Below are 21,058 nucleotides of genomic sequence, written 5' to 3'. Positions count from 1 at the left end.
AATACATGTATATATTCTTCTCGCGCGTCAAAATTCCTTGAAATAGTATTAAAAGAAGTGATGTTTGTTCTAAATGACATTTCCACATAATTTGTGGCAAAATATATGAAATTTTTGTGGATAAATCATTTGGTTTCCTTTCCTTAATGTCTCTTTGCACTAAATCCGGTGTTTCATTAGAAAGTCATAAGAACTCAAATACCAACAATTGATGGTGCTAAAACTCTATTTTACTCATTGTTTCAGATTTTCTAATTTTCTAACCAAATCTCACAATCTTCATTAAAACAAAACACCACAACATGTTCTAATTTTATTGCCATTTAATAACTACTAGGTGATAACCCGCGCCCTGCGCGGAGCGAGGAGATTATTAAAGTATTATAACTTTTAATATGTAGACATAATAAAAGTTAAAGGCATAGTAAGAAAAATATATGTAAGAAAGTACAGATTATAGCTAGGAATTTTAGTATGTCAATATAAATTTATATGCGATGGCCATTAAAATTAAATTGTATATTTGTTTGCATGCGGGTAAATTATAAATATAATATTAAATGAAACATAAGCAATAGTCTAATAAAATATAAAAGGAACAATGTATAAAAAACAAAAGAAAATTAAAAATAGAGACAAAATAATTGCTGTCAATAATGCCTTCAGAAGTATTCGTTTGCAATCCTATTATGAGCAATAGCAAAGAGATCATCTAGAGAATTTAATAATATTATTTAACAAAATATGTAAATGCATGTATTACCTCATTCTTAAAGCATCAATTTCTGAAACACCAATGGGGTCGAAGATAATTTTGGAAATCTCATCAATGTTAGCAACCCTCTTAAGTCGGCCTTATTATGAAATATGAAAAATATTAGCAAAATATACATATAATATCAGTCCCTATTAATCTATTGTATATACAATAAATACAATAGATTACCTTGTCAACCAAGTAATCTATTAACAATCACATGTTAGATTCCGACCTTATCGTTTATGGTTAATATATATTGCTTGAAATTTATTAACAATCACATGGAGAATAAAGTTGATAATTGATGATAAAAAGATAATAGTAAACTTAAAATAAATAGTTGTTATCAATAAAAGGCAACAATTGCATACTGAAATAAAATATAACTCCAAGAATGATCATGAACATACCAACATAGAACTTTGGATGAGTTTATATACACATAGACAAAATGAGTTTATATACACATAGTCAAATATCATGAACATACCAACATAGAACTTTGGATGAGAAAGACCAAGAATGATCCAACGGAAGTTGGCTAGACAAATGTAGTTACAATCATTGATCAGTTCAATCTTGGAAACAACATATGATTCAGATAACTTTATATGTTATCGCAAGAGGGTGTCAAGGAAAAATTAAACAGAATCTTAGAACATTGTTGTCTCATTAAAGGATCAAATAGTGAAACCAGTCCTTTCTAACCGATGTATGGATTTTGTCTCCCTACAATATAATAACAAATGAAAGCATCAGATATAAACACATAATTTGCTTAGGATTTAAATAATATACATCATAAGAAAACCTAATTTTTTCGTCTACGAAAACCATTCAATGGTTTCTCCAGTAGCAGCCTAGTACTGCTTCCAAAGTTTTATGACATTCACCATAATCTTCCACACAGACTTTTTGGTTTCAAGTCAGAAATGAAATTCAGGCTTAATATATTTTTGATAGTTTTGAAACGTGTAGTTTGTGATATTGTAGCTATATGGATGATATGGTATATATATATAGTAACTGATTGGGTTTTGACCCACGAGATTTGAAAAAATAAATAATTTTCGCCATAAAGCAATGTTGCAAATCCCTAATTGTTAGTAGATTTCCAGACAAGTATATAAAGTAATATATGCATAGGGAAAAAATTAAGGAAGTCTACATTAAGAATGACATATTCTTTAAACTGAATCGGAAAAAAATAAATTTCCAAATTTAATGTCTGTCAACATTTATGTTAATTACGTAATCAAAATGTCTTGTAATCAAAATTAAGGGATAGCCCATAAATTTTTAATACAGTTTCACCAATTTTTGAATGTATTTTACAATCACTCAAGATTGCTTATAAATTTTTTATATATGACACTTTGATTTTACAATATAATTTTTTTTTATATTTTCCAGTTTCAAATTAAATTTTACTCACATATATAATTGTCTCTAAATAAACCAAAATAAATGTCACAAACCAAATAATTATAGAAGAATATAATTATGAATCGTTTATACATTCCAGACCCTAAAAAATGTCATGTATCATTCATAAATCGTAAAGAATATTCAAATTATAACAATATGAATCGTATATATAGTCAAAACCCTATCATTTGTGACTATAAATATCAGATAATCCTATTAATTTCGCATAACATTATAATCCTAGATTTCCAGACAATTATAGAAAGTCTTACATGCAAGGAGGGAAAATAAAGGAAGTCCATAATAAAATGATATTTGACTTTAAACTTAATCAGAGATGAATGATATAAATTACCAAATTTAATGTCTGTTACCATTTAATATAATTTCAAAATCAAAAAGTCTTGTTGCAAAATTTAAGGATTGAAAAAATTTAATATGAAATTCCTTTTCGAATGTATTTTACAATCACGCAAGATATTCAATAGATTTCTTATAGACAACATTTGATTTTACAATATAAAAACGTCTATATTGATGCTATTAAAATAAATTCCCAAAATAAATTTCATGTATCCCATAATAATCCAAAAATATTAATCAAAATAAATGTCACAGAAGGAAGTTTTATAGAAGAACGTAATTCTGAATCGTTTATATTTTCCAGTCCCAAAAAAGGTCATGTTTTATTTATGAATCGTAAAGAACATGAATCTTATAAAACATGAATCGTATATATATAGTCAAAATCCCAACAATTTTTATTGAAAAAAATTATGTATGATAGCTTCTATGAAATAATACATCATACACACCGAAGAATCCACTAATATTATACTAAAAATTTGTAAAATAATGAAGCATACACATCGCTCAATCCACTAATATTATGCTAAAAATATAGATAACTATATTTTGCCATTCATTTTGTGGCTATATATGTTTTGTTCGATAATTATTAAAATCCATTGAAGTGAGTAACTATACATTGAAATGTTTCATGTTATATATGCAAGGCTTCTTCTCACTGATCAAAGAGAGATAATGTTGTAGGCATAACCATCGGTAACGTCTCGCTTTGACCAATAGAAGAACGAAATTTAGCTTACTTATGTTTCCACGCAATGGTTATCTCGGGTATTATCTACGTTTTTAGTAATGCAATCACAACTCATATAGTATAGTAATATACTCTCTTCATATTATTAAATTTAATGAGAAATGGCATTATATGTAATTAGTCTAGGCAATAGAGAGCTATTTAATAAAGAATGTGAGAATGATTCTCATGATGACACATAGGAAATGACATTTTTGTTAATCACACATGGTGATAAGGTTAATTGTTTAAAATGCTCCTCAAATAATAAAAAAGAGATTGCAAGAATATTCTTTCAAAAGATTAGGAACCAAATTACCACAAACAAATGTTTTAAATATATTAAATATATTTATTAGGTGTCGATTTTGAAACCTTGATTAAATTCCAGATTAAATATGGTTTTGGATTTCATCATTTTAATTAACAATATTAAATGGTTTGATTTTTAAAACTTAAGTGATTTTTATATTTATAAAGAATATTGTTAGATTTTCCTATAGTTTAATACATTACAAAATTTATCAAAAACAATTTGTCTATAATTACATTTACGAGCATGAATAATTTGAATCGGACGGATGCTTTGAGGATTGTTTTCTTGTTTTTTTTTATTTCCATTTTTATGATTTTATCAGTATTTATTTGAATTTTTATTTTATTAGTATATTTTTGATATTGGAGATGTTCTTTGAGTATTAATTAAATGAAAATCTTATAAATTGAATTTATTGAAAATTAAAAATGTGGATGTTTCACTTTTAATTTTATAGAAGTAAATTGCGTAAAAAAAGAAACTGTAAAAGTAAAGAGTTCATCAATCATTCAGAAATCTAAATTTCAACAATCCTTCTAAATATATGATTTATATATTTTGATTGATTTAGAAATCCATGTAGTATTTATAAATCCAAATAAAATATGCAGATTTTTAATTTTTTACGGATTAGTATTTACAAATCCGGAGGTTTTCCCTCGGAATTGAGTCTTTGTATTTTTAACAAAAAATCCAAACAAATCCATTCAAATCCATTATAAACTCAAATTTATTAGTAAATCCGTACGACTGAATAACACTTGATTTGATATAGAATTTATGAATCATTAAACCAATAACACATGATTTTAATACAAATTTGAAAATCATAAAACCAATAATACTAGATTTAATTCGGATTTTCCAATCTTTTAAAAAACAACAATCGATAACCCATATTACAAATTTAAGAGATTACACATTATCATATGGGCCTTCTATTTTTCCTTTTGAAGCCCATATGATAATGTGTGCACACCTAGCTTTTTTACCACATAGACAAAAGATCCGGTTGTGGATCTTCAGGACCCACCGACATCCCGAAAAATGATAAAACATCAAATCTATTCTTTACTAGTTGTTGGCTTACCCATCGACTTTCCGGTTCCCATTTCCCACCCATCTCCGCTTTCAAGGAATTTACCCTTGAAGTTTCCAATATATTTAAACACCCAACATACATCACATTCAACATTCTAGCTTTAGAAATATTGTATTTTACAAATAGAAGTAAAAAATAAAAACATAATAAAAACCCCCAATAATTTTACATTCATGGAGCCAAAACATGGATGTGAAATTGGGTTTAGGAAACAACAATCAATAAGCAACAAAAACAAAAGCAAAACTCTCTCACTTGGTAAAAAAAACTCTTGTTTTAGCTTGAGTTTAAACCAGGGGAGTTTCATTCCCATCATCACCCTAGATCTAAAACCCTAAATGGATCAGATTCACACTCCACAAATGTAGAAAAACAAAATCAAGCTCTATCTACTTAAAACTGACTAAAAAGACCACTCTCACTATAACCCTAAGAGAGATTAATACAATAAAAGTGAAATGTATATGGTATATTAGAAGACTATTACTATTTTCGTTGAGTAAGGATAAAAGATGAGTGCGCAATTTCTGGTTAAACATTCTCGTACTTAGTTTCTGAATAAGACCCATCTGAGATTGAGAAAGCTCTTCTCTTGTTTAGATTCCCACAGCCATTGTAGATAACTGAGCTCTGAAACAGAAGCGGTGGAACGGTGACTGGAGGGATCTCAGAGGTCTCAAGTGGCGGTGGGGGGTGGCGCCATTGAGGCAAGGGACCAGCCAAGAGTAGTGTCTGAAGCAATGGACCTGCCTTGAGAACAGCTTGTAAAAGACTTCCCTTTTCAGGCAATGGCTTTTCCAGCAACAAAGTAGCCATTATCTCTACCTGAGATGTTTGGTTTGGATTGATCACTGATGGGGACATGATGCTTTCTTCGGTGTCTGAAGACGAAAAGCTTTTGTTTGAGTTAGGATCCTGCTGATGCGGTTGAAGTTGCTCTTCTTCGATGCTTGAAGCTCCTGATAAAGGAGGAGTGATATGATCCTGGTTATGTTGCGGTTGAAGCAAGAGATTGTCGTAGATGAGATTATTACATTTCTCGAGAGCTTCGTCTCTTTCTTTGAGGGTTTTGGCTAAAACATCTTCGAGATGGATCAGTTGTTCATCTCTCTTCCCTAGTTCCTCTTGGGCCGCGAGCTTCGTTTGTTCTAGCTCCAGTGTCGTGTACACAAGAGTCTGTCTTAGCTCTTCCATTGTCTGAACAATTCAACAGAAAACAAAACAATCAAAAAATAACAGAGAAACCCCTAAATTTGAGCAATTCATTTGCAAATTAGGGTTTATGTCACTAATTAAGCGCGCAAGCAAAGCAATTATCCTGAAAGTTGTCTTTTCCAGCTACTTTTCATACAAAAACGCGAAAGTTAAGCTAAATTTTCGGAAACCACCAAAGAGAAGTCCTTCAGTTGCAGGATTAAGAACACCTTTTTTTTTATCAACGGATTAAGAACACCCATGAAAGAGTAAGACTTTGAAAACTCAGAACAAAGTTAAAAATTCAGGTTAAGGTTTTTTTTTACACAGACAAAGAAGAAGACAGAGAAATTCAGAAAAAAAATTATGGTCTTGGACCTACATTATGCATAGATCTAAGCAGAAAAGTGAGTAACTGAAGAAAGCATAACTAGTGTTTCATAAAAACAGAGGAAACCAAAATGTTGAAAGAAAATGGTCACCTTTCCATGAGAGAAGTAAGCCCAGGTAAGAAGAGCATTGTTTTGGTCCATAATCTTTCTTACAAAAATAAATATTAAGTGAAAGATCTTTAGTATCTAAATAAGTGTGCAAGATATAGAGGAAGAGAATGGTTTAGTGAAGAGTTGTTCTATGCAAGGGACTGAGGGAGAATGGAAAGAAAGAGAGAGAGTTATAAAGTAGTGAAACTTCATGAACTGCTTAAAGGAAGCATATGCCTGCAATATGCAGAGCTCTCAACTCCTTTTATTATCTTCTATATAACCAACGTATTCTACAAGAAGTTCACACCCCACCCAAAATAAATATAAAGATTATTGTATTCATTACGCATATACAAGATAATCGGATATCACTTATTAGGAAGGGAAAAATGCATTTAGATAATTTCGGGTTGTATTTCGATAATGAAAAATTTGAGGATTAGAGGGATACAAGGGGATACACAATGTACAAGATGTGGAGCAGCCGAAGAATCAATAAATCATGTGTTTTTTGAATGTCCACCGGCAATCCAAGTATCGGCTCTATCAAGGATTCCCTCAAATCCAGAAAACTTTCCTATTCAGTCGCTCTACACAAAAATGAATTATTTGTACTGGAGGGTAGTTCCGCAGATGGAAGACCACCATTTTGCTTGGATTCTATGGTATATTTGGAAGACCAAGAATAACAAGGTTTTTAACAACATAGATATTAATCCAAGAGATTCTTTAAAATTGGCAGACACTGAATCGTTGATTTGGAGAGAAGCCCAAGCATCGATAACTGAGAGGGTTATACAAACTAGGGAGGTGGAGTTACAAGTCATACCTAATATATCAGGGAGATGGTGTTTCACGGATGGGTCATGGAAGGGGAATGATATTCTTTCCGCACAAGGATAGTATAGTACTCTTGAAGGTTTTGCAGGATTAATGGGAGCAAGAAACACAAGGGCAAGTTTAACACCACTTCACTCGGAAGTCGAAGCCCTTACCTGGGCAATGGAATGCATGAAGAACTTAAGGCAGTATCAGGTTACGTTTGCAACGGATTGCTCTCAACTGGTGAAGATGGTTTCGGAATCAGAAGAATTGTCGGCATTTGCAAGTTATTTGGAAGACTTCAAGATATTGAAGGAAAGTTTCAATCACTCAGAGCTCATTCATGTACCCCGGACGCTTAATACAAGGGCGGACAGTCTTGCACGGAGTGCTAGGCAGCAACCGTCGTTTGTCGTTCATATGGATGCTGAGTTACCGGTGTGGTTTGCAGAGTCTTAGTTGAGTCTGTGTTTGCTGTCGACAAAAAAAAAAAAATGCTCATAAAGTATGATTTAATATATATTTTCTTTTGGATTTTTAACGTTAAAACCCCTCAACTAAGTTTGTTTTGGGTAAAAACCCTCAAACTAAGTATTTAACGTTAAAGCCCCCAAACTAACTTTATTTAATGAAGTAAACCTTAACAGATCATAATTACCAATACTACCGATAAATCTTTAGTTTAGGGGTTTCTACATTAAGTAAACATAGTTGAGGGGTTTTACCATTAAAAATAAAAAAAAAATCAAAATTTTATAATATTATCTAAAAATTAGTAAATTAAATTTTCAAAATTAGCATTTTTAATTTTTTTTGTAAATATATGAGTTTGATGTGTTTTTAACATCAACATTATATATGTATAAATTAAAAATGCAAAAACCGAGAAAATATAACAAAAATTATATAAAGAATTTAGACGCAGTAAGACTTTCTTCCATAACTTCCGGATCAGACATATTCCAAGAGCACAAAATACTATGGCGGACAAGCTTGCAAGTGGTGCGAGGAGTTCTCCTTCAGCTATGTTATATGTCGATTCAATACTTTCGGTTTGGCTTTCTGAATCGCGCGGTTCAGTTACTTAGTTCCCGCTTATGTTGTCAAAAAAAGTTACTAATTTTTAAATAATATTATAAAATTTTGATTTTTTTTGTTTTTTAAATTTTAATGGTAAAACCCCTCAACTATGTTTACTTAATGTAGAAACCCCTAAATTAAAGATTTACCGTTAGTAATGATAATTATGACCTGATAAAGTTTAATTCATTAAATAATGTTAGTTTGAGAGTTTTTTCATTAAATACTTAGTTTGAGATTTTTTACCCAAAACAAACTTAGTTTGAGGTTTTTTACCCAAAACAAACTTAGCTGAGGGGTTTTAACGTTGAAAATCCTTTTCTTTTCATATAAAATAGATTTATCGGCATTAGCCACTACTCAGCATTAATCATTTACGTTGAAGTTACCTAACTAATCGCACGCTAACATATTCGTATAGTGTAAGGGGATATATTCAGTATATACTTAGAAGAAATTTGCAGTAATGTTTATATCGAAGGTTTAGATGATTTTGACTGAATTAATAAAATTCATATAAAATTAGTTAAAAACTTTATTAATTCTCATCTTTAGCCGTATGATTTAGATTTTTATATTTTTAATTAAGGAACTCCAGCAAAATACTGTAAGATATTTTAAACCACCACGAATCTCTTAAACTCCACTACTAATTAACATAGTTATATTTACAGTGAGTTTTAAAATTTATCTTAAACTTAGAAATTCAACAGAACTAAATTTTAAATGATTTTTCTTTTAGAAAAAACATGTTTGAAAAAAGATTTATCATTTTAATACAAAGAACTCTGAATTTCACATAGAATACATTGCCTAAAGTTAACAATTTATAAGAAATTTAAATTAGAAAAGGAAAAGTACACTTGAAGGAAAGTTGTTTCCAAATTTTTTTTTTAATGTTTCATAAAACTATTTCCAATATATTCTTCTATTTTTACTTTTAAAATAGAAGAACTCTATAATAGATATGTGTTTTGCTCTGCTATATTTCTCTATAATAGAAATCTCCTAAATTAAAATATAAAATAATGATATTTCTTGCTTTATAAATATAAGAAAAAATTAGCAATCTCTATTTAAAAGTAAAAATAGAAATGAGTTAAAGTAATTTTACTTCTAAATACTATTATAGAGGCAAAAGTAGAAGTGAACTGACAATGCTTTAATTGGGGGGTCAGGGAACTATGTGATAAATAGACATAAGATATGTTTTGACAATTCTTTTTTTTTTTTTTTTTTATAACTCTGGTATCTGGGCAGCCACATTCCCAACTATCCCCCGTAGGGGGTCCAGCGCCCCAAGGGAAGGGATGTTAAATCCGCTGTGGCCGGGGCTCGAACTCGTGATGGCGGGCACCTCAGCCGAGGTTCCTATACCACCAGACCACGAGGCCCGGTTATAAACTGTATAGGTTGAACTTTTTATAGTGACTGGGCTCACCCCGAAGGGCCACCTCGCCAGAAATTCCCGTAGGGATTTTTTAGCTAACCCAGTACCACCCCGCTTTCCCCGAGTATCGAACTGGCGACCTCGGGTAGTCGTGTGTGAGAAACATTCAGGTAGTCGGTAGTCGTGTTTTGACAATTCTTTTTATTTTTACTACTTATTGCTGAACACTGCTCCGTGTAGGGCTAGAACTATGTGATAAAGCATTTGTGTTTGCATAGACTTTTCAAGTCCTTAATTTAGAAATTTTCATTTGGTATATTTGTAAACAGTTATCTATAAGACTTTTCAAGTCCATTTATAACAAACGTAAGTATTAAAACGTTCATATTGTTTTCATACGCAGTAGACTTCCAAAACACTAGGCACGACCCTAGCTTTTGGTTCGGTGCAATGACCGATGCTGCAGTATTTCACGTACTTACGGGGCTCACTCTCTCAGTAGTCTAATCCTCTTAAAGCAGGTTTGTTTTCTTCTATAGTATTGTCTTTGGGTACAACACCATTTCTTGTCTTTTACCCAAGACGACACAAAGACCGTAAGTATAGTCTTTTGACATTACGCCGATTTCACATTACACCGAGAAAAACGGAAACCAAATGCTATATTTCCACTTTAGTTTTTCTTTTCTATTTATAATATTATTTGAGAAATTATTTTTTACATGTTGCGCACACATTAATTTTTCGATTGTTACTTACAGAATTATTTTTAATAAATTAAAATATTATATCTAATTGTCATTATTAAAAATATATTTCATAATTTATGTCAGTTAAATTTTTAATTTTAGGTTTTTATATTTTTCAATAACATATATATATAATAAAAAGAAATATTCATATAATACAAAAGTATATTTACAAAAAGGAAAAAAACTTAATTTATGAAATTATATTTTATAAATATATGAGAATGAAATTATATTTTATATATAATGTGATTTCATAAAAAAGAAAGTTCACAAAAGAACAGTTTTGATGTTAAAACAAAATAATCATTTTTTAAAAACATAATATTTAACAGCATAATATATATTTTATGACTAATAAAAATATTTTATCTATAACAATCTACTTTCTCATATTAATACGAAATTAATTTAAATAACATATACTAAAATATTTTTAATGAACTAAAAATAGTTTATAATTGCTACTATTGAGATGTTTGTTCACTTTTTCATAATTTTCTTTTGTTAATTTTTAATTGTCATTTACGTTTTTAATATAATTTCCTATAAAGTACATAGATAAACAATCTACAAAATTTAATCAAACCTAATATACCACTAAAATTCTTCAAGGATTAATATTTTCATTTTATTTTTAAATTTATAGATTTGTATATCATAATAAAACTATAACAAGAATACATAAACCAATATGAATTTTTATGGTTAAGATTATTTAGAATATTGTAATTTATATTTTATACATCTAAAGTATAAAGCTACCTAAAGTTTATAAAAAAAATATTTTGTACTACTGATATCCGTTTATGAGTTTTCAAAAATTTATTGGTAATGTCGGTTTATAAAATTTCGTACTTATCAATACTTCACTTTTTTGTACTATTGTTTCAAATCTACACATCAAATTATAAAAATAATTTAAGAAAGTATAATTACATATCAAAGAACTAATTAAATAAATAAAACAAATCAAGTTTATTTTAACTACAATCAAAAGTAGTTGTACTCGATGTAAAGAAATATGTGTAACTCAATATAACCCACATAATAACAACTTAAACAATCCAAATTCTTATACACAAAATCAAAAGTCAAAATGCAACAAAAAAAATTAATCACAATTTTAATTTATTTCATCACAATAAATATTATGGTTAAATTTTGACAAATAAATGCAATCCAACATATCCAAATAATAATTACATCGACCACATATTATAAATCCAAATTAAATTTCTAATTAAAATAACATAATATTATTTAATATAGATCAAACATATAAATAAAAATATAATTTATATTAAATTAAAATATCAATAATTTTTATAATATATTTATTTTGTAAATAATTATATCCGTGCATGAGCACATAAAAATCACGGGCTTTAATTGGTGAAAATTTATTTGAATGAAAAAATAATAAAATGATGAATGAAATTTCAGCTGAGGAAATGAATAAACATAAATATATGAATTTATGTTCAATACGTTCCTCATCAATATTGGAGGAGGAAGTTTTGCTTTATAATTTTTTTCATTCATGAGGAAATTAGAGGATTAGTGTAGGACCCATATATCTCTAATTTGACAAAAAATTTCAACATAAATGGCATAAAATTTGAGGAATAAAAATTTCACCATTATTTTCCTCTAAAAGTGTGGTTACCAATTGAAGCCCTAGTATACGTTTCATTATGCATCATATGCGTGTCTTTTTAATTTTGGAAAGAAAATATATATGCGTGTATCATATCAATTATCATATGTTATTTTATCTTTATGCATATATTATATCAATTATTATTTATTTTGTAACAGTTCTATCCAAAGAATCCAAGTCTTAACCTTAACAACGCTTTCTTTCAGTTCAGTATTTCCTTTATTCTAGAACCGAAAGGCTTACAAGTAACTTAACCTCTTTGAAACCGAATAAACCAAAACTAAAGGTTTAGTTAACTTCAATAAAATTTTTAGAAATGAAATCCCAAAGGTGAGGTACCACCCATAACTTCTACTCATGCACCTCCTCATACGTACCTGCAGAAAGAGGAGTGAGTAAATGAGAATTACTCAGTGAGGGCAGATTCTAGAACCTACAAGTTCGTTTCATGACAAACAAACAACAAGCAAAATCATAAGCTAATAATGACTAGAATGCAACATGCAACAAAAAAAAAACTAAACTTCTAGGAACTAATGCGCACGCACATCATGTCTATTCCCATGGTGGCACTCAAACCGGACTACGATCCATAGCTCTTAGGTGACTAATCGACACGTCTTGTTGGCTCGTCTGGCACTGTCCGCAATCCGGTCACCATAGTCACTTATGTCTAGACTTCACATGACCCGTTCTTACCGGCGCCGCTATCCACATCCATATCTTGACCACACCCGTTCTAGGTGTCACAACTCTACATAACACATCACCCTAACATGCACTCTACACATATTCTTAACTCAACTCATGCATTCACAACACACAACTCATTATCACAATCATTCATATCACATAACTGGTTTATTCTTTAACAACCTGACAAGTCTAAGTGTTTTTTTATCATATCAAAATAAACAACAACTAGATCTAACAACTCATCATAACAATATCATCCTAAACTAAGCCTAGATAGTATTAACAAAGGCCTACTTCTTAAAGACTTGCATGATATGAGAAGAATTCACAGTCGGGTCCTCAACTGGAAGGTAGATCTGAAGGAGTAGATCTAAAACACATAACTGAAGGTGAAGAGCGAAGATCACACAACAATAGTCACGAATGGCGGTACAAGAGCTCGGTAGTGGTTCGAGCGCGAGGACAACGACGACCAAAGGGACAAAATAAAGAGATAGAGGAACGATACAGAGAGAGAGAGAGAGAGAGAGAGAGAGAGAGAGAGAGAGAGAGAGAGAGAGAGAACTTGATACCTAGGGTTTTAGGGTCGCCCAAAATCTCTATAGAGCTTCGCTCTAAATTTCGGATTGGAGAAAAGAGAAGGGGCTGTCCTATTTATAAGAAAAGGGAAGGACAACCATTGGTGTAATCTAAGGGGCAGTACTCTTAACATACTTTTCTCTTTTAAAGCAAAAAGAAATTAGGGGCCGGGTTAGGGATGTTACATGATGACATATTTTTGTGAACTTTTATATGTTTAATTGTATTTTTACTCAAAGTAGTTTGAAAATATGTTATTGAGGGGATCTAAAAGGTAATTGAAAAATTTAAGTTCTCTCCAGCTTTTCTTTAAAAGAAAACCCACCGCATCCACCGTATTTTAGCCCCTCCAGTTACATGTGCTCTTGCCGATGCCATGAGGGACCCTCCTTTTCTTTTTCATTCTTGGCAGGTGCTTCATCTTCAATTATAATTGGGTCCTTTCTGGTTTGATGTGGCGGTTTAGATTCTCTCGGCCTTCCGATTTGTCTGACGGTGGTTCTTCGTGTGGTGGTAATGCATGTCCGGATCTTTAAAGGACGAGATCCGGATCCATGTTACCTATTGGATGTACAGTCCCTTCCATCTCCTTGTGACCACTTGAGCTTCCGAGAGTTTAAATCGGTGATGGAGGGGGATGCGGTGAGTCATTATGACGAGGAAGTGTTTGCGGAGCTTGAACTGCTGGGCCGATGAGTAAGCTTGCCGTTAGGGGATGACAGTTGGGTCTTGAAAGGGGTCTTTGGAGTGGCTGACTACGACAATGTGAGGAGACAACCGGAGGGGCTCCAACACCGCTTTCCTTTCTTTTGATGAGTCTCTCCGTTCATAGTAATTCTCCTTTGCATTTTTTTCTTGATTTCTTCTGGGTTGTGGTTTTGACGGTAGGGGTTCGTACCGGTCCTCCTCTTCTCCTTTCTTCATGGTGGCTTTGGCGGGGTTTAAATTTCAGTAAGTGTATTCTTGACGACGGTTTCATTAATTTCAAATGGAGCTAGGGTTTCCGGAGGTCTTTGGATATAGGCCTTTTTGTGGGTCAAGCTGGTTCAGGCTTCTCCTGATCGAGCCTAATTAATATGGATCTGCTTTGGGTCTTATGTAATTTTGTATTTTTATGATTTCTCTTTATGTATTTTCTTACATAGAAAAATACCAAAATGTCGTGAAACTAGAGAATAAAATCTATGTTTCTTATTCGTCTTAATCATAAATATAATGAGCCATTTATATATAGAGAATTAAACCGTCATAGAATAATGGAAAGACTAGAAAAGGAAATACAAATATGGAAAGAGTACAAATCATAAACCAATAAGGAAAATGAAAACCAAAGGTGGCCGACTCTCTCTCTAACGGTATGGGCCGGTTATGGACGGGGCCGGTTATGGACATCCAGAATATGATTTATAACAATCCCCCTTGGATGTCATAACCATACAGAGTTTGTAATACGCTTTGGATGTTGCCTCATTAAAACCTTACCAGGAAAACCCAGTGGGACAAAACCATGGTGAAGGAAAAAGAGAACAACACGTATTACTCCCCCTGTTCTGAACATCACTGAAGGTCTTTCAGTCTACGCATCCCAATCTGATGCGTGAGCTTCCTGAACGTGCAGGTAGGAAGTGACTTGGTAAATAGATCAGCTGAATTGTCACTGGAATGCACTTGGACCACTTGGACCTCGCCGGATTTCTGTAGCTCGTGCGTGAAGAAGAACTTCGATAAGATATGCTTCGTCCGGTCTCCTTTGATGTAGCCATCCTTGAGCTGAGCAATGCATGCTGCATTGTCCTCATACATCAAGGTTGGTGCGTCCTTGCCTTCGGACATCCCACAATCAACTCGAACATGTTGGGTCATGGACCTCAACCGAACACACTCGCGGCTGGCCTCATGTATTGCCAAGATCTCCGAATGGTTTGAAGATGTGGCCGCGATCGTCTGTTTCATGGAACTCCATGATATGGCCGTTCCACCATGTGTAAACACATAGCCTGTCTGTGATCGAGCATTGTTTGGATCCGAAAGATAACCTGCATCAGCAAAACCAACTATACCTTCTGTTTTTTGGTTAGTATAAAATAGACCCAAGTCTTTCGTTCCTTGCAGGTAACGAAGAATATGTTTAATCCCATTCCAGTGCCTTTGGGTCGGACATGAGCTAAACCTAGACAATAGGTTCACGGCAAAACATATGTTTGGTCGTGTATGACTAGCCAGATACATCAAAGCTCCTATAGCACTAAGATATGGCACTTCGGGACCTAGGACATCTTCGTCGTCCATCTTAGGACGGAACAAGTCAGTGTCCAGGCCGAGGGACCTCACGACCATGGGGCTCGGCAACGGGTGAGACTCGGTCATATTAAATCTCTTGAGTACCTTTTCTGTATATGCCATTTGATGCACAAGGATTCCATCTCTTATGTACTCAAGCTGTAATCCCAAACATAATTTCATTTTTTCCCTAGATCTTTCATCTCGAATGCTTCCTTAAGATATTCAACTGTTTGGGAAATCTCTCCAGAGGTTCCTAGGATATTCAAATCATCAACATACACTGCTATGATTACAAAGCCCTGGCCGAATTTCTTTATAAAGATACAAGGGCTGATCGGATCATTATTATATCCTTCTTTCACTAAGTACTCACTTAGTCTATTGTACCACATTCGGCCTGATTGTTTCAATCCATAAAGTGATTTATTCAACTTTATACAGTGTTGTTCTCGAGTACTCGATTTGTTTTTTAACTCTATACCCTCTGGTACTTTCATATAAATCTCATTATCCAGTGGCCCATATAAGTATGCAGTTACAACATCCATTAACCGCAAGTCTAATTTTTCTCTTATAGCCAGACTTATCAGAAATCTAAAAGTAGTAGCATCCACCACATGGGAGTATGTCTCCACATAATCTATTCCTGGTCTTTGTGAGGATCCTTGTGCAACAAGCCGTGCTTTATATCTAACGACATTACCATGTTCGTTTCTCTTTCTCACAAAGACCCACTTATGGCCGACTGGTTTAACATCATAAGGTGTCCGGACTATTGGTCCAAAGACATCTCTCTTCTTTAAGGAGTTTAACTCCATGTTTATAGCTTCTTTCCATTTGATCCAATCTGATCGTTGAGTGAAGTCATAAATAGACGTGGATTCATGATCCTCATTATCATCCATGATTTCAAGTGCTATATTGCATGCAAATATAACATCAATGTTGACATTCTTTCTGTTCCATTGTATCCCAGACAAGACATAGTTTATTGAGATCTCATTATTATCAGGATCTTTAGTACCTTGAATCTTGGCGTCCCAAGAATCAGTATTAGATACATCAGGGCCGGCCGCATCTAAGCATTCATGATCGGCCGCGATCGCTATTAGGGTTTTAGGATCGACCGCGGCTAAGTCCTGGGATTTAGGAACGGCCGCGGTCGTGTCTAGGGTTTTAACAACCTATGTTTCAATCTCTGCACCTTTCTTAGTTTTCCGAGGGTTTTTATCTTTGGAACCTATTGGTCTACCACGTTTCAAACGTTGTCTAGACTCTGTAGCAACTTGATTGTGTCCCTCTTGAACATCAATTCTTATTGGTGCATTAGCAGCTGGTATATATGACTTAGTCACTCTTTTCGGGTCAGCAAAGGAATCTGGCAATTGATTAGCTAGCTTTTGTAAATGTATAATCTTTTGGACTTCTAAATCACACTCTTGAGTCCGAGGATCTTGCCAAGATAAGGATGTTTGATTCCATGTAATTTCTTTTACCAGTTTACTGCTATCTCCCCCTAATGTTGGATGTTCGGATTCATCAAAGTGACAATCCGCATACCTGGCCTTAAATAAATCACCCGTAGTTGGCTCAAGGTATTTTATAATCGTGGGAGAATCATATCCAACATATATCCCCATCCTCCTTTGAGGTCCCATCTTTGTTCTCTGTGGTGGTGCAATTGGCACATATACGACACAACCAAATGTCTTAAGATGAGATATGTCTGGTTCATGACCCGTAAGCAATTGTAATGGGGAATATCTATGTTCACTAGACGGTCTTATACGAATCAGTTCGGCCGCGTGCAAGACCGCGTGTCCCCAAGCTGTGGCCGGAAGCTTAGACCCCATAAGCAATGGTCTAGCTATTAGCTGAATTCATTTTATGAATGATTCGGCCAAGCCGTTCAGTGTATGTACATGTGCCACGGAGTGTTCCACACTTACCCCCATGGACATACAATAATCATTAAACGCTTGGGACATGAACTCACCAGCATTGCTCTCTATCATTCCGACCTTAGCATAGTAAAAGGCCAGTAGAGAGCGCATGTATAGACTCTAGGACTTTCTTATAGCCTTGGCCGATCTCTATGACCTGAAGGAACTCTCTGTTTCCTTCGCCCTTAGTCTCAATATGAAAGCCATTCATTTGAATGTCTTTAAAGCTCAATAGGCTTCTCTTAGAGCTTGGTGAATACAATGCATCAGATATCTCTAGATGCGTACCCTTAGGCAACATGATATTAGCCTAGCCGTAGCCCTCTATGAGACTTTAGAGACTTTTATATCAAAAACTTTCATTCATTAATAAAATAAGTTCAAAGCAATCAAAACATAGAAAACAAAAAGCAAAGAACACAAAAACATAGATGTCGAATTCAACTTCATTCTTTTAAAAAATCAGACGTTTCATACTCCATGAGATCGTCTTGTTCATGATTGAAATCATCTTCACCATCTTGATAAGTCATATGAGCTTCAGGATTCTTCCCTTTCAAACTCTCTTGGTAGAGGTCAACGAGATGTTTGGGAGTCCTACATGTCTTAGCCCAATGATTATCCATACCACATCTATGGCACACAGGTTTGGTCGAGTTTTAGGGTTTAAATGATGTACCACGGCCTCGGCCATGACCACGGCCTCCATTAGAGTTTCCTTGGCCACGGCCATATGAGTTGCCTTGGCCTCGACCAAACGAGTTTCGGCCTCGACCACCACGTCCATGCCATTTTCCACGACCACGGCTGTGTTGGCTATGATTCTGGACATGGTTCGACTCTTTCTTAGCCTCTATGGTCGCATGTGCCTCAGATAATGAGTTTGTTCCGGGAGGTCTCAATTCACTGTTTCTCATCAACAGTTCATTGTTCTGCTCAGCGAGCAAGAGACAAGAGATCAGATTAGCATAAGTTGTGAAGCCCTTCTCTCGGTACTATTGTTGTAACAACACATTAATTGCTTGTGTGGAAGGTGGAAAAAGTTTTCTCAAGCATATCCTTTTTCATTATATCCTCACCACACAGTTTCAATTTAGAAACAATCTTAAACATAGCCGAGTTATACTCGTCCACAGACTTAAAGTCCTGGATTCTGAAATTCCTCCAATCAAACATAGCCTTTGTTAATAACACCGTTCTCTGGTGATCATATCTCGTTTTCAACTCTGTCCAAAGGTCTAGAGGATTCTCAATAGTCAAATACTGATCTTTGAGACTCTCAATAAGATGATGGCGTATAATCAATACCGCTCTGTATCTATATTTCTCACTTGCATTATTGCCCTCGGTGATACATTCACTGAGTCCCTTGGATTTCAAGATGATCTTAGCATCAAGTGCCCATTGCAAGTAATTATCTCCAGAGAGATTTAGGGCAGCAAAATCAAAGTTGTTGATTTTCGACATCTGAAATCATATATTTCATTCTTAGGATTTTTAATGTTCAATGTTATCTATATGATGCAATCAAGACAAGCTTAACGGATATGCAATGTTCAAACAAGCCGCACGGCCAAACGAGATGATCAGTTCATTCAGATATGATGCAAGCCGCATGGCCGAGACATGGTATGATCAGTCTTATCAAACGGTTTCTATATGATCTTAATGCAATCGGTTATTCATCCTAGCAAGAACGGTTTCTAAGTGATCATATGAATGGAAAACATGAAACCTCAATCAAACAATCAATCAATGCATCAAGGGGTTTAATTACTATCAACCTAACATATCATATTTAATGCGATTAATGCAATTAGGTTTTCAATATGATCAAGCCGGTCAGGTTAAGTCTTTAAACAAGATGAGAACAACTTTAAACCTAGGCGATTTCTTTAACCTCAATTCATTCAATTGGATCATCAATTCAAACAACCAAATTCAAGTATGAGATTAAGCAATACTAGCAATCGGTTCTATGTGATCAAATTCAGATTCAAAACATTCAATCACATAAACAATCAAATTCGATTTTACATTAGGGTTTGCATGACATGCATGCGGCTAGGTTTTAGGGTATTTACGGTTTCAACTTATATCAAGCAATTAGATTCTATTTTAGTTATTAGGGATTGGATCTATTGCCTTAGGGTTTGGTTATTAGATTTAGCTTTACCTTAACCTCAAGTCGGGGTTAATGGACCATCTAATAGAGAAGAGCCGCGAACGGATTGCTTGCTGATCGTCGCAAGCTGGAGCTGATCGTCGAACGGTATCGAGCTGCTATCGGGTCGCGTACGTGCTGCTTTCTGAGGTCGTCGCGAGCTGGAACGAGCTGGATCGTCTGTCGTGAGCTGAGACAGGTCGCGAGCAAGCTGAGATCGTCTAAGCTGGGATCGGGAACGCCTTAGATACGAGGTGAACGGTTCTCGATCGGGTTTAGGGTTCGTGATCGGGGTTTATCGCCGGTAAGGTTATCACCGGGGAATTAGGGTTTTAGGTTAGGGTTTTAGCTTAGGGTTCTTAGAGTAATCGTGTTGATAACGTGTTGTGAAACTAGAGAATATAATCTATGTTTTTTATTCATCTTAATCATAAACATAAGGAGCTCTTTATATATAGGGAATTACACCATCATAGAATAATGGAAAGACTAGAAAAGGAAATACAAATATGGAAATAGTACAAATCATAAACCAATAAGGAAAATGAAAACCAAAGGTGGCCGACTCTCTCTCTAACGGTATGGGCCGGTTATGGACATCCACAATACTCCCTCCATATCAGTTTAACTGGTGTTTAAGGATTTTGATTTTGTTTTAAAATATGTGATGTTCTCACAATTCTAGGTGAAATTTAATGTCATTTGAAATTTTTAACCAATTATAAAATACTGCATCTTTTTCTTATTGGTTGAATTAGTTTTATTTAATGTTATTTTATGTTACTAAAGCTAGTTACATAAAAGTTTGTATTTTTTTAATATTTGTGCAAAAACCTTAAACACCTCTTAAAATGATACAGGGGGATATGATTTATAACACAAAATTTATTTTACAAAAGACCTTTAGAAAAAGTGTAATAGAGGGAAAGTTGTACTATGTTTCAGAAATTAGTCGATATCACAAAAGTTAAAATACATAATACAAAAATATTTGTAGTAGCTTTTAGAATTAGTCAATATGTAGTCATAAAAAAGTAAAAATCACATACTATTAATCCATGTTCGAAAACACGGTCGTATACTCGTCCGGTTAAATGGTGATCGGAAGTAATTAAGCATCTCCATTTGTGTTCGAAAACACGGTCGTACATTAGTTGGTACGGAGCTAGGTGGAATTTCAAACCTTGAGAGTAATAAATGAAAGATGTTAGTATAATCTTTGTTTGAAATTAGAGCAAAAATCAATTGAACTATAACAAATGATTATTTATTTATTTGTCACCTTCACCTATAATTCACAAGTCG

The 21,058-nt window shown here is 33.7% G+C and overlaps 1 protein-coding gene across 1 annotated transcript; it reads right to left on the bottom strand.

Annotated features, from left to right (window-relative positions):
* Positions 1-4,767: 4,767 nt before the first annotated feature.
* LOC106379711 lies at positions 4,768-6,805 on the bottom strand. The gene is made up of 2 exons (XM_013819600.3): positions 6,382-6,805; positions 4,768-5,902 (listed from the first exon to the last, which is right to left on the bottom strand). The coding sequence occupies exons 1-2, from the start codon at positions 6,430-6,432 to the stop codon at positions 5,237-5,239; spliced, it is 717 nt and encodes a 238-aa protein (XP_013675054.1). The 5' UTR covers positions 6,433-6,805; the 3' UTR covers positions 4,768-5,236.
* Positions 6,806-21,058: the final 14,253 nt, after the last annotated feature.

This window comes from Brassica napus, chromosome C1 (genome assembly GCF_020379485.1).
Source record: "Brassica napus cultivar Da-Ae chromosome C1, Da-Ae, whole genome shotgun sequence".
NCBI lineage: Eukaryota > Viridiplantae > Streptophyta > Magnoliopsida > Brassicales > Brassicaceae > Brassica > Brassica napus.
This window is presented reverse-complemented; position numbering and strand designations above follow the sequence as displayed.